This window comes from Balearica regulorum, chromosome 10, assembly GCF_011004875.1.
Source record: "Balearica regulorum gibbericeps isolate bBalReg1 chromosome 10, bBalReg1.pri, whole genome shotgun sequence".
NCBI classification, from domain to species: Eukaryota; Metazoa; Chordata; class Aves; order Gruiformes; family Gruidae; genus Balearica; species Balearica regulorum.
In genome coordinates, this window is record NC_046193.1 from 6,201,640 (window position 1) to 6,214,713 (window position 13,074).

Sequence of the window (13,074 nt, forward strand, 5' to 3'; positions counted from 1 at the left end):
CAGTAAACTCGCCCCGAGCCCGGGCTGCTCGGCCGGGGCTGCGGCCGGACCGAGTGTGGTGGTTTTCTGGGGACGCTTTGGGTGCTTCTCACCTGCTGCCAGAGGTTCCCCCCAGCCCCCTTCCCCGCTGGGAAACTGAGGCACGGAGCGAGACTTGCCCCAGTCCTGGGAGAGGTGGTGGAGAGAGCGGGAGGGCCGGAGCGGGGCCCCCCCCTTTCCCCGGCAGCGGCTCCGGGAGGCTCATCCCCGCCTCCAGCCCGCCCCGCCGGGCTTGCCGGGACCGGGGGCTGCGGTCGGGACCCCGGGGCGCTGCGCGGCTCCCTCCCCCGCTCCTGCCTCAGTTTCCCCCGCGGTGCCCGGACGGGGCGGCCCCTCCCGGTCCCCGCCCCGGCCCCATCCCCGGTGCCGGCCCCCGCCCCGCCGCCGCCGCCGCCGCCGCGCAGCGCCCGCGCCCGCCCGGGCCATGGAGCTCATCGAGCTGAGGCAGCTGCAGCCGGAGCCGCGGACGGGCCGGGGCCGCCTGGAGCGGACGAACGCGTTGCGCATCAGCCCGGCCCGCCGGCCCGGCCCCGGCCCCGGCCCCGGAGCGCACCCCGACCCGCGGCTGACGGCGGCACCGGGCGCAGGGCATCGCTTCGAGCCGCGGCGCCGCGGGCTCCACACCTGGTGCGACCTCTGCGGGGACTTCGTCTGGGGCGGCGGCAGGAAGAGCCTCCAGTGCCGCCGTGAGTACCGCGTCGCGCCACGGGCCTCCCGTCTCCCGGCACCCCCACCGGGCCACCGGGAACCCCCACCCGGCACCGGGCATCCCGCCACCGGGAACCCCCACCACCGGGCACCCCCACAGGGCATCCCGCCACCGGGAACCCCCACCACCGGGCATCCCCACGGGGCACCAGGCATCCCGCCACCGGGAACCCCCACCACCGGGCACCCCCACAGGGCATCCCGCCACCGGGAACCCCCACCACCGGGCATCCCCACGGGGCACCAGGCATCCCGCCACCGGGAACCCCCACCACCGGGCACCCCCACCAGGCACAGGGCGTCCCGCCACCGGGAACCCCCACGAGGCATCCTGGTAGCGGGCACCCTCACTGGGCACCAGGTGTCCTAGCACTGGGCACGGGCATCCCAGCACCAGGCACCCGCCCTGGGCACAGGCATCTCAGTACCAGTTACCCCCACTGAGTACCGGGCGTCCTGGTACCAGGCACCCCCACCGAGTACTGGGCATCCCTATACTGGGCACCTGCGCTGGGCTCCGGGCCTCTGGGCACGAGACGCTTGCACTGGGCAGCGGACGTGCCAGTACTGGGCGCGTGCACCAGGCACTGGGCAGCCCCATACCAAATACCGGGCACCGCACATCCCTGGGCCGGGCACCCTCCCCAGGCACCAGGTATCCCTGGAGCAAGTACCCCCAGCAGGTACTGGGCATCCTGGTACCAGGCACTGGGCATCCCAGTACTGGGCACTGGGCGTCCCGGCCATCGGGACCCGCACTGGCCAGCCCAGGCAGGGAGCACAGGCACCGTGGTACCTGCCAGCAGTGCGGCACAGTGCTGCGTCCCACGGGGGTGCTGCCGCCTCTGTACCGGCAGAGCGCGGGCAGGCAGCCAGCACCGCACACCAGTACTGGCACCACGCACCGGCTCGTGCACCACCAGGCACAAGTACCGTCCCCGGCGCAGTCACTGACCCTCACGCTCAGGGCCACGGTGGTGACACTGGTCCTGTCCCTGTCCCCAGACTGCAGCTTCACCTGCCACTACCGGTGCCGGGCCCTGGTGCGGCTGGACTGCAGTGGCCCCCCGGGCGCCGGTGACGAGGACGATGGCACCGAGCAGGCGCTGGAGAAGGACACCAATGTGGTAGGGCCTGGCCCGCGTCCGCAGGGGAGGGTGCGGGCGGGGGGTGGCCAACCTGGGGGCTGCCTGGGCTGGGGGTGGCTGTGCCAGTCTGTGCCGTGCCGTACCGTGTGAGGCCACGTCACGCCGCGCCAATCTGTGCTGTGCCACACTGTGCCGTGCCGTGCCGTGCCAGGCCATGCCGTGCTGGGTTGTGCCGAGCCACGCAGTGCTTTGCTGTGCCATGCTAGGCCGTGTCAGGCCAGGCTGTGTTGAGCCATGCTGGGCTGGGCAGTGCTGTGCCACATCAAGCTGTGCCAAGCCATGCCAGGCTTCCTTGTGTTTTACCATGCCAGCCTGTGCTGAACCGTGCTGGGCCGTGCTATGCCATGCTATGCCGCGCTGAGCCGAGCCGGGCTGGCCTGTGTTGGGCTGTGCCATGCCTGGCTGTGCCAAGCCACGCTGGGCTGGCCTGAGCCGTGCCACGCCGTGCTGGGCTGTGCTGTGCCACGCGCGCCAGGCTATGCCGCGCCAGGCTACGCCAAACCGGGCTGTGCCGGGCTGGGCTGTGCCGTGCAGACCATGCCGTGCTGTGCCCGCGCTGTGCTGCGCCGTGCCGTGCCCAGGCCGTGCGGTGCCCAGGCCGAGCCGTGCCCTGGTCGTGCCGTGCCGTGCCCAGGCCGTGCCGTGCTTGCCGGGCCGGGGCACAGGCGGCTCCGGGCGGGCGGGTCCGAGCGCGGGTGAAATCACCGCCGGAAACGGGGCCGCGCCGCGCCGCCCCCGGCCCGCGTCAGCCCCACGGCCTGGGCGGGGCTGGGGCCGGGAGCGGGGCAGCGGCGGGACCGAGCTGAGCCGGGACGGGGGCCGCGATAGGCACCGGGCTGAGCCGAGCCGGGACAGGACCGCGATAGGGACCGGGCCGAGCCGAGCCGCGACAAGGACCGGGACTGTGCTGAGCCGAGCCGGGATAGGGACCGAGACCGAGAGCGAGACGGGGCGGAGCCGCAGTGGGACCAGGCTGAGCCGAGCCGGGAGCGGGACCGGGACCGGGACTGTGCTGAGCCGAGCCGGGATAGGGACCGAGACCGGGCGGAGCCGGACCGGGACCGGGCTGAGCCGAGCCGGGATAGGGACCGGGACCGGGCAGAGCCGCACCGGGACCGGGCTGAGCCGAGCCGGGACCGGGACCGGGACCGGGCAGAGCCGCACCGGGACCGGGCTGAGCCGAGCCGGGAGCGGACTGAGCCGGGCCCCAGCCCGGGGGCCGGCCGGGCTGGCGCGGGGCCGGGTGTGCCCGTGTGCCCGCGGGGCCGCGGGTCGGGCGGTGGCGGCCGCCGCCGCGTCCGTGCCCGTGGCCGGGGCGGGTGGCGGCGGGGCCGGGGGCTGCGGGGCGGCGGCGGCGCTGGCGCTGCGGCGGGGCGGCGCGGGGGGCACGGGGGGCAGCACGGCCAGCAGCGGCTACTGCAGCCAGGAGGACTCCGACTCCGAGCCCGAGCTCTTCTACACCGCCCGCACCTCCCTCGGCCGCCGCCCGCGCCGCCGCCAGGTCGGTTCCCGGGCCGCCGGCCGTGACATCATGGGGGAACCGGGTGACGTCAGCCGGGGGAGCGCACCCCCGGGGCTGGGTGCTGGGGAGGGCAGGCGAGGGTGGGCTTGGTGCGGGGCCAGTTGTGGCCCTGCCGTGGGGCAGGTGTGGGGCGAGTGTGGTCTTGTGGGGGGGCAAGAGTGGGACTGAGCGTGGCCCTGCTGTGGGGTGAGCGCGGGGGCGAGCATGGCCCCGCCGTTGGGGCGAGCATGGCCGTGCCGTGGGGCAGGGTGGCTCTGTCCGGTTGGATGTGGCGCTGCGGGGCGAGTGAGGCACAGTGGGGTGAGCGGGGGTTTGCCCCCTGGCACAGCCACCCCATGGCCTCCCAGGGCTGGAGCTGGTCCCAGAGGGGGAGAAGGATAGTGCTTGGGGGGCCCTGGGGTTCACCCCCGTGGGGCAGCCTCACAGCTGTCCCCTTCCCGTGGGGACCCTCGCAGGGTCCGGCAGTGCCTGCGTGCCACGGTGTGGCTGTCGGGGCTAGGAGCCCCGGGTGCTCCCCAGCCCCATAGTGCCGTGGGGACACATGCAACACTGCACAGCGGCTCCCACGGCCCCATGTAAATACTAATTAGCGGGTGCCAGTGGTGGGGACGCCGAGCCAGAACTCCTGGGTCACCCCTGTGCAGGGCTGGCACTTTGAAGTGGAGTGCCGGCGGCACGGGCGGGCTGCACCCCCAGCCTGGCCCTGCCCTCCTGCCCTGAATCCCAGGGTGTCCCGGCAGGCACCCAGCCTGCCCCGCCACCCCGGTGCCGGGCTGTCGGCACTCTGCCTCAGGGACACCTCTCTGATCTGGGGTGCTTGGAGGGGACGCCTAGCCCCGGGGTGTCTTCGCAGTGGGTTCACCTATCCCTGTGGCCCGGGGATGGGGACGGGGGCTGGAGGAGGGGTGGCCGGTGGCGGTGGTATCCCCGGAGCAGGGCTGGGGCCATGGTGAGCTCAGCTGTGCTTCCCCGGCACGGCCCAGCTCAGCGTCAGCCGGGCTGATGCAACCCCGCGCAGCCGCCCGCACATGTGTCAGCCAGCGTTTCGGGGCGGGCTGGGGGGCGGCAGGACACCGGGGCAGGCGGAGGGGTCCCCCCCGCCACAGTGCCGCTCAGCCCAGCCGCTGTCACGCAGGATGAGCCCAGCGAGTGGGAGAAGGCAGAGCTGGACCAGGCGCAGGTGGAGCAGCGGATCAAGGAGTACAACAGCCAGATCAACAGCAACCTCTTCATGAGCCTGGTATGGGGCTGGCACCGGGCCGGGGGGGGGGAGCTCACAGCACCCTGCCCTGGCCCCGCTCACCCCCCCCCCACCGGTGTCTTCCAGAACAAGGACGGCTCCTACACCGGCTTCATCAAGGTGCAGCTGAAGCTGGTGCGCCCTGTCTCAGTGCCAGCCACCAAGCGGGCCCCCTCCCTGCGGTCGGGGCTGCGCAGCCAGGGGGTGAAGCGCCGCACGTCCTTCTACCTGCCCAAGGGGACCTTCAAGCACCTGCACATCCTCTCACACACCCGCGCCAGCGAGGTCATTGACGCGCTCCTTCACAAGTTCACCGTCATCGACAACCCCCGCAAGTTCGCCCTCTTCGAGAGGTCTGAGAAGGATGATCAAGGTAGCACCCTGGGGCGACCCTCTCCCCGTAGCGGTGACCGTGTCCCTGTGGTGGCAGCTTCCCCTGGGTAGGGGTAGCCCCGTGGTGGCAATGTCCCTGGGGAGGGGGTGTGTGTGTCCTCCATGGTGGCAGCATCCCCGTGGCAGTGGTGTCCCCCATGGCAGTAGTGTCCTCCCTGGCAGCAGTGTCCCCATAGTGGTGGTATCCCCCTTGGTGGCGGTGTCCCTGGTGGCTGTTGGGGGGTGTCCCCCGTGGTGGCAGTGTCCCCTGTGGCAGCGGTGTCCCCATAGTGGCAGCATCTCTGTAGCCGTGGTATCCTCCTTTGGTGGCATCTTCTGCTGTCACCGTGGGCACGTCCCCTGTGCCGGTGGTGTCTCCCATAGCGGTGATGTCCCCATAGTGGCAGCATCCCTGTGGCAGTGGTATGCCCCCTGTGGCAGCGTCCCCTGTCCCCCTGGCAGCAGTGTCCCCGTGGTGGTGATGTCCCCCCATGACACGTGGCTGCTGTTGCAGTGTACCTGCGGAAGCTGGCCGACGAGGAGCAGCCCTTGCGGCTGCGGCTGCTGGCCGGCCCCAGCGAGAAGGTGCTCAGCTTCGTCCTGAAGGAGAACGAGACCGGGGAGGTGAACGTGAGTGCGGGGACGGGGAGGGGACTGGCACCCGCAGCCCCCGGGGCACGCGGCCGTGGGGGAGGACGCCACGTCCCCGTTGCGATAGCAGCCCCTGTGCCCGTAGTGGGATGCCTTCACGCTGCCGGAGCTGCACAACTTCCTGCGCATCCTGCAGCGGGAGGAGGAGGAGCACGTGCGCCAGCTGCGGCACCGCTACGCCCGCTGCCGCCAGAAGATGCAGGAGGCACTGGCCACGCACGCGCCGGGGTGACCGCGCCGCCTGCACCCGCGGCCAGCCAGCGCGCCAGGACCCTTGCCTGCCGGCGGGCGGGGGCACCCAGGACGGGGGGGGTGGGGGGGGGGGTGGAAGGGGGCACCCCGGGACCCGCCGGGCCGTCGCAGCCCCCATGGGGCTGGCCTGGGGAGTGGGGGTCCCGGGGGGGGGGGGGGAGCGAGTGTCCCCGGAGGAGCGAGCGTCCCTGGGGTGAGCAGGGCGTCGGGCACCAATAAAGGCATCTTGGTGACGAGCCCTGGCCTGCGGCGTGTCCTTGGCGGGGAGGCCGGGGGGGGCTGGAGCGGGATGGGGAGGGGGGGAGGGACGCGAGGGCCCCCGGTGCCGTCGTGCCGTGGCTGCCCGCACGTGGTGCGCGGCGGCGGGACTCGAACCCGCGGTCCTCGGGTTCCCGGAGGCGCCAGGCGGGGGAGGAGGCCGCGCCACGCGCCGCTCTCACGTGACGCAGTTTCCCTCCTCCCGGATCACGTGCCGGAGGACTCGCGGGCGCCGGAAGTGTCGCAGCGCGGCGGCGGCGCACGCAGGGAGGCGCTCGGTCGGTGTCGCCGGGCGGCTCCGGGCCGCTCCCCGCCCCCCCCCCCCCAGGGCCGCTCCCGCCGCCCCCGCCGCCATGGGCACCAGCGGCTCCAAGTCGCGGGGACTGTGGCCCTTCGCCTCCCCGGCGGCGGGCGGCGGCGGTGCCGAGGGCCCCGGCGGGCAGCAGGCCCTGGCCCGGGCGCGGGCCGCGCGCGCCGCCACCCCCTTCGTCTTCACGCGCCGCGGGTGAGAGGCCAAGGGGGGGGGAGGGGGGAGGCGGTTGCCATGGCAGCCCGGGGCCGCCCCGCTGCTGGGTGGGCTCAGGCCTGGCCGGGGTCGCAGGCCTTGGCCTTCCGCAGGGTGTCCGGGCAGGAGAGGGCAGGGCCCGGCACGGGGTGGTCGCTGCAGCCCTGGTGGTGCCGGCCTGCCCCAGCTCCCTCCCCCGGTCGGGGCGCGGGAAGGCGGCAGGTGTCGGCAGGCGCTCACCTGCCTGCCTCTCCTCTCCTCTCAGCTCCATGTATTACGATGAGGATGGGGATCTCGCCCACGAGTTCTACGAGGAGACAATCGTTACCAAGAACGGGAGGAAGCGCGCCAAGCTGAAGAGGATCCACAAGAACCTGATACCTCAGGTAGCGAGTGGAGAAGGGCGGGGGAAAGTGAGTGCCAAAGTGCCACGGTGACGACGGGAGTCCGGCTTTGCAGGAGCTCCTGCGCATGGGCCTTCTCCCTCGGGGCATCTCCTTTCCAGGAAGGGCGTGCGTACGTTCCATTTGGCCGCTTGCTAGTGACAGTGGTGTTGACAGCGATGTGTTTTGCACCTCAGCGGCGCTCAGGATTTAGTCTCCTCCTAAAACAAGCAACTGAGGTGAAGCCAGACAGGGGCTGGGGCACTGATTGATGGTCTCGCTGCAGGAGGAGGATAGCCTGCATGTAGGGAAGCTTCTGGGAGCATAAATGGAGAAAAGGCAGGATCAAACCAGGGCTGGAGAGACACCCTGTGGGAATCTTTGCTAAGTAACCAGAAAGGCATGGCTCTAGTGAGCACCTGGGGCGAGCCGTTGGTGTGCTCTGAGAGGTGAGCAGCCCACCGGCAGGATGGGACCCCTCTGAGCGCTGCACAGGCAGTTATGGGGGCAAGGATTCAGCGCTGCTTCCGGGGCTGGTGTTCTCGCGGAGGCAGGCTTGGGCTGTAGGACTGACTCCTCGTCAACGTGGGTTGAAATTCACCCAGTTGGAAGGCTCGGCTGAGCCAGAGAGAGCATGCCCCGAGCCCCTCTCCCCCCTCCCCACCCCCAGCCCCCCACCTGCCAGTGGGTCCTCCCGGTGCTGTAACAGGAGAAGGCTTGGACGGAGCATGGGAAAGGCGCCTGTAGCTGGCGTGGAGGGAGCGTGCATTCAGCAGCCTCCCCTCTGGATAGAAAGCTGCTTTTCTTGTGCGCCAGCTGCCCTGGCTGCTTTCTCTCAGAGAGCTCTTTTCATTCTTTTAAATCCCGTGAATGAAAGGTGCCGGATGAAAAGCCCTGACGGCCAATATCTGCCAGTCACGCACCAGCTGCTGCACGGGCAGTGCCTGGCAGAGCAGCTCCCTCCTTTCTCGCCCTGCTGAGCTCCGGACCCGTCATGTGTGGCAGCCGGCTGCAACTCCCTCGGCTCTCCAGGGACGAGTTCGAAGGGCAAAGTGTTTTCGCTTTGTGCGCTGTTGTTCAGGCGTACCTGGTGTCACGGCAGCTTTATGGACTCGTGTTCCTCGAGGGCACGGTGTCCTCTGTCATACGGGGTGACTCGCAGGGCTTGGGGCTGTTGTTTAGTCATCTCCTCTGCTCACCACTGGCTCTTCTTTCAGGGCATAGTGAAACTAGAGCACCCTCGCATTCACGTGGATTTCCCGGTGATCATCTGCGAGGTGTGAGTGGCCAGACGTTGCTGCCCGTGGGCGGGAGGCCTTGCCTCACCGTCCCCGGCTTCACCAGGCGAGGCTGCGTCGTGTTCCTACCCGAGGAGGACTCTGGATGTGCGGCGGGGACGGCGGCTCTCCCCTCGCCCGGAGGTGAGGCGGGACGGAGCAGGCCGGGCTGGGCTTGGCTAGCACTCCTCGCAGGAGATGGGTGACCTTGTGCAACGACTGCTTCCAAACATCCTCGCTTGAGCCAGAAGACTAAAATACCTTTCGTAGCCTCTAGCCGACGTTTGATGGGTACCTGGAACTGCAAATGAGCTGCTGTGTTTGAGCTGTTAAAGGGAGAGTGAGCCAGCACTTCTCACCAGAGAAAAATCCCCTGCTTCTCAGGTATGCGGCCCAGGGAGAGCCAGGGCAAGGGAACGTGCTGCCCGGGGCACCGACATCCCTCAGGCCCGGTGGTTAGATGGCCGGTGTTGCGGCATGTCGCTTGACACGGATGTTGTGTGATGCTCCCCTGGATGGGTCCATTGATGGAGGATAAACGGGGCAAGCCGAGGGGGAACCCGTCTCGAAGCGCATCCGACTGGCTGCCGCGCTTCTCTTGGGAAGGGGACGGAGATCAGATGCCGCTATCTCGGACCTTGGTCTCTTCCCCCTGTGCGTTTCCCTGCTTACACCAGCTCCGGGGAGGTTGGCTTCGCTGCTGCCTGCAGTCCCTCTGCCCGCAGGAGAGCTCTGCGGTCCATGGCCGCTGCTGGTGGCAGTGAGGTCCCCGGCTCTGCAGCAGACTTGCCTCCCCCCGTTAGCAAGCTGGCTCCTGCCGAGCGCCATCCCTCACCCGCCGCAGGGCCGGCTGCTGGGCAAGGCCTCTCCTCATAACGTCCTCGCCCCCCGCCGCGTCTTGAACATACCTCCCGGTGGGGCGGGCCTTGACAGAGCCAAGCAGGGAGGAAATCATCTCTTCCCTCCTTGTCCCCCAAAACCAACCGATCAGTGTGCCTGCCCTGGCTTGGAAATCTCCCTGGCGATGTGAACTGCGGTTCCTCCCCCCTCCCAGCCGGCGGCAGGAGGAGAAACGCGATGCACTTTAAAGGGAGGCTTTCCGCTCCGTCTTGAAGGTCCTGCTCTTTTCTCCTCTTTCCTCCTGCTTGAGAAGGTCGGGGTCGCCTTGGCAGCACCAAAAAACCTCTCACCCCTGCGCGCGGGCCCCGGGGCGCCGAGCCAGCTGCCGCAGGGCCGGGGAAAGGCCTGACCCGTACCGCCCCTTGCCAGCACCGGGAGCCACTGCCTCCCTGCTCGGCTGCCCCTGGACCGGGTGGGCGGAGGAGGACCGGCCGTGGGGCAGCAGGCACAGCTTTAAACTGGGTCAGAGCCTGCTCCCCGCAGCAGCCGGCTCGACTTTCCTCCTCTTTCGTTCCAGAACTTATTTACTTTCTAAGCACTTCAGATGTTTGCTACCTCGATTTTTAATTTAAGCCGCTGGCACTTGGCCGCCAGCCCTGTCGGCGTCTACGTTGGATGTATCCGTTCCCGCGCCCACCGAGAGCCGCCCGGGCGCGGGGCCACATTCCCGGCTTCGGGGAGATAACAGCGGCGTGGCTGTTGCCGTCTTCCTGTCACCACCTCTTCCCTCCGCGTCCCCTCCCCTGCTGTTCCCATTGACAGGAGCGAGCACGGAGGGTGAAGCGTGGAGGGTGAAGCGAATGTGCTGGCTGCCACCGGGCAGGGAAGCAGGCAGGGCTGGGCAGGGCTCCGGCAGGGAGCTCGTCTACACTGTGATGCTGGGCGCTTCTTTCGACATCTTTTGTTCTCCTGCTTGCTTGAAGAGTCTTGTCTTAAAACAATCCCCCACTGAAGTGTTTCTTATTTGCACCACCTGCTCTCGAGTTTCTCCTGGGCTGGATCTCCCTGGGTAGGACATCCCTTGGGTTCCGCAGGAGAGCAGGAGCTGCTGTCCCTAGGAAGAGGAGAGAAAGCCGTGGCTGGGCTGCCTGTGCCACCTTGCCCCACTGCTGTCCGAGGGTGCGGGAAGCTCTACCGAACCCGCCTCGGGTACAGGGGGAAGGCGGAGGAGGAGAGGGGAGGGGGCTGGTGCCGTTTGCCTGCCCCAACTGGGAGCCCCTCGCCTGGCTGCTGGCCAAAAATCTGCTGACGAGGCAGGGCCCGAACCCCGGGGGGGGGGGGGGGGGGGGGCACAGACCCAGACTGGCTTAGCGAGGATGCTTTTGTCCTCCCTGACAGGCTGCCCACCCTTCCCCCAGGGTGTCGAGCGTGTTTTCCCTCAAAAAACATGCCTCCTCCCACCACCACAACCCCCCCTGCCGTGTCACCAGAGCAGCAGCGAACTTCTGCAGGCTGCCAACAAGCTGCGTCCTGCCCCGCTTCTTCCCGGGCTGGTCCCCTGAGCGACCGGCCCCCCCAGGCCCCCTCCCTTCCGCCTGCCCCCAGCCCTTCTGCGGCAGCAGGGCCTTGGGAGCACCTGGAGGTATCTTAAAAATGTGAAGGTGGCTGTAAATAGTATCTGTGTCCACTGTGGTGTTGGAGCAAGCAAAAAAAGGAAAGTTTTCCTTTCAATTATTTTTTTTTAAATGATTTCTGTGCGATGTTGTGCTTTCCCGTGTGGATGTGTAGCCGAATCGTACTCACCGACACTAGGCTCCTTGCTCCTCTAGCGTCTGGGTAGGACCCGTGGGTTTGGGACATGTACACTATTTATGGTCCTTCCTCCCAGCGCATCTGTCCACTTTTGTTAAATTTCAATAAAATTATTTGTAGAGCCCGCAAGTCCAAGAACTGTTTTACTGGGGAGTGAAGGTGGGCGAGCATCCATGCCCATGGGCAGAGGAAGATGATGGAGGAGGTGGCTTTGTCGTGCTGGTCTGTTTGCCGCTGGTGCTCCGGACCCCCTGGGTTTTTTTTTGGGGGGGGGGGGGTGTTTGCGCATACATGGTGGTGAAGGAGCCGTGAGTCACAGCTGTTTCCAGGTGCTTGAATTTGGCACATGGCGCTGGCCAGAGCCGATCGCTTTGTCGGACTGTGACTCCGCTCGTAGCTGTGGTGACATCCTTTAAATAGGTAAATAAAATGTATTTATATAAATATATGTAAATATAAGTTCCTTGTTCAGCTCAACGATGTTGGAGCCTGGGCCCCTTTCCCCTCTTGCGTGCGCAGGGAGGTCTGGAGGGGCCGGGGAGGCAGCAAGGCACCCGGGTGGGAGGATCCGCCTGTCCACTCCTCCATCACTTCTCCTGCCAAATCAGTGCCTTGTTAATCACCAGGGCCTGACGACTTTCTCAAACCCGGCGTGACCCTGTGCCGGGATGCTGCCTGTTCCCTGAGCGGTGCCGGGCTGTCCGTGGGGCGAGCGTGATCTCACTTTGTGCCCCACGTCCTGCTCCCGGCCGCCCTGCAAATGTTTTCCTGCAACCGCCGCCACCTCTCATCATTTCCTCCACGCAAGCCGGCTCGGAAACGAGCCACTGACGAAAGCTGTAATGAGAGTGAGTGGTGTGGTGTGTCCTGCCAGCGCTTCGCCTTGCAGGGGACGAGGCTCTGAGATGTTTGCCTGTTGATCCGTAGGGGCCCCAGCCCTGGGGGGACAGATTGTGGTGGCCTTGAGGGGGACCGGGTGGCTGCGTGGGGTGTTAAGAGCTCGGTCAGATTAAACAAGGTGGGGGCTGTGGCCACCGGGGCCACCCCTGTCCCCCTCCTGCCGTGCCCACAGCCCCAGGGCTGGGCGAGAGGCAGGTGCCGACCTCCTGTCCTGGCCCCGCAGCCGCTCCGTCCCCAGGCCGAGCTCCTCTCGCACCTTGCTGGGACCCGCCTGGCGTGGGTGGATGTGACCCACGCCCCGTTATCCGGTGTCCCGCAGGGATTCACAGCCGCTTGGCCGCCCGCGTGGGGCAGCTCAGCTCGCCCTGGCCGCTGCCCCGTGTCCCTCTGCTCTCGTGCACCAGCTGGGAACGGCTTACCGCCATCTCATGCTCAGCGGGCCGAGACGGGAGAGAGGAGGCTGGATGTATCTGGCTGCCCCCTCCCAAAATCCAGGGTCTTTCCAGTGGGAAGGGAGGAGGGAAACTGAGGCCCTCCCAGGGGGACAGCGGTGAGAGGCGTTGAGGACTTCCAGCCCTCCTGGCACTGGAGAGCTGTGACCCCTCCGGCCAGCCCGCTGCCGGTGGGACGGGTTACCTGTGGTGCACGAGGCTGCGGAGGATGGAAAATTTTAGGCATTGCTGCTGCCAGCCAAGGGAGCCTGTTTACTGCCCCGAGGGGAAGGGCAGTGCCCGCCAGCGCTGGGATTTCTTGGCTCCCCGCGATCTTCCCCGAGGGTTTCGGCAGCCAACGCCCAGCCAGTGGCCGACCTTCCCTGCCCCTCTGTCCCCCCCCAGCCCCGGTGCCTGGCGTCGGCTGCAGGCCAGGCCGAGCCATGGGGCGCAGCCCGGATTTCGAGTGGCCATCCCGGACGCTGTGCCTGTCCCCGGTGGTACTGTCACCTTCTCAGCGGGAGCTTCACCACGAAAGCTGTCACCCCAGCGGGTCCCGCTCACTGGAGCCATCTGTGGGTGCTCGTGGCCCTGGGCTCGGCACCGCTGGCACCGAACAATGCCGGGCTCGGCATTCCCGCTCGCTCCCTGGGGAGCAGGCGGGTGGCTGGGGAGCACTTCCGCAGATTCAGCCCCGTTTCCTTCCCTCGCCGGCCCGGCACACCCTCGCGCTCCG

General features: G+C 68.2%; 3 protein-coding genes and 1 long non-coding RNA gene across 5 annotated transcripts; 3 read left to right on the forward strand and 1 right to left on the reverse strand.

Moving 5' to 3' along the window:
- The first annotated feature begins 278 nt into the window (after positions 1 to 278).
- LOC104640202 (ras association domain-containing protein 1-like) lies at positions 279 to 6,168 on the forward strand. 2 transcript variants are annotated; one of them, XM_075762901.1, is made up of 6 exons: positions 279 to 725; positions 1,753 to 1,874; positions 4,553 to 4,657; positions 4,745 to 5,030; positions 5,544 to 5,659; positions 5,766 to 6,168. In XM_075762901.1, exons 1-6 carry the CDS (start codon positions 464 to 466, stop codon positions 5,910 to 5,912), a joined length of 1,038 nt encoding a protein of 345 aa, XP_075619016.1. In that variant the 5' UTR covers positions 279 to 463; the 3' UTR covers positions 5,913 to 6,168. The 2 variants fall into 2 exon arrangements, with proteins under 2 accessions (XP_075619016.1, XP_075619017.1); XM_075762902.1 differs by lacking the exons at positions 279 to 725; positions 1,753 to 1,874 and adding an exon at positions 3,261 to 3,396.
- RASSF1 (Ras association domain family member 1) lies at positions 2,374 to 3,906 on the forward strand. Its single transcript, XM_075762581.1, has 2 exons — positions 2,374 to 3,520; positions 3,575 to 3,906. Coding segments are annotated over exons 1-2 (1,149 nt in total). The 3' UTR covers positions 3,577 to 3,906.
- A 242-nt stretch (positions 6,169 to 6,410) lies between the features above and the next one.
- On the forward strand, positions 6,411 to 11,131 carry TUSC2 (tumor suppressor 2, mitochondrial calcium regulator). The gene is made up of 3 exons (XM_075762904.1): positions 6,411 to 6,695; positions 6,961 to 7,081; positions 8,296 to 11,131. The coding sequence occupies exons 1-3, from the start codon at positions 6,544 to 6,546 to the stop codon at positions 8,359 to 8,361; spliced, it is 339 nt and encodes a 112-aa protein (XP_075619019.1). The 5' UTR covers positions 6,411 to 6,543; the 3' UTR covers positions 8,362 to 11,131.
- Positions 11,132 to 11,276: 145 nt separating this feature from the next.
- Positions 11,277 to 12,666, reverse strand: LOC142603269 (uncharacterized). The gene is made up of 2 exons (XR_012837156.1): positions 12,327 to 12,666; positions 11,277 to 11,417 (listed from the first exon to the last, which is right to left on the reverse strand). It is a non-coding gene; the product is annotated as an uncharacterized LOC142603269 (long non-coding RNA).
- Positions 12,667 to 13,074: the final 408 nt, after the last annotated feature.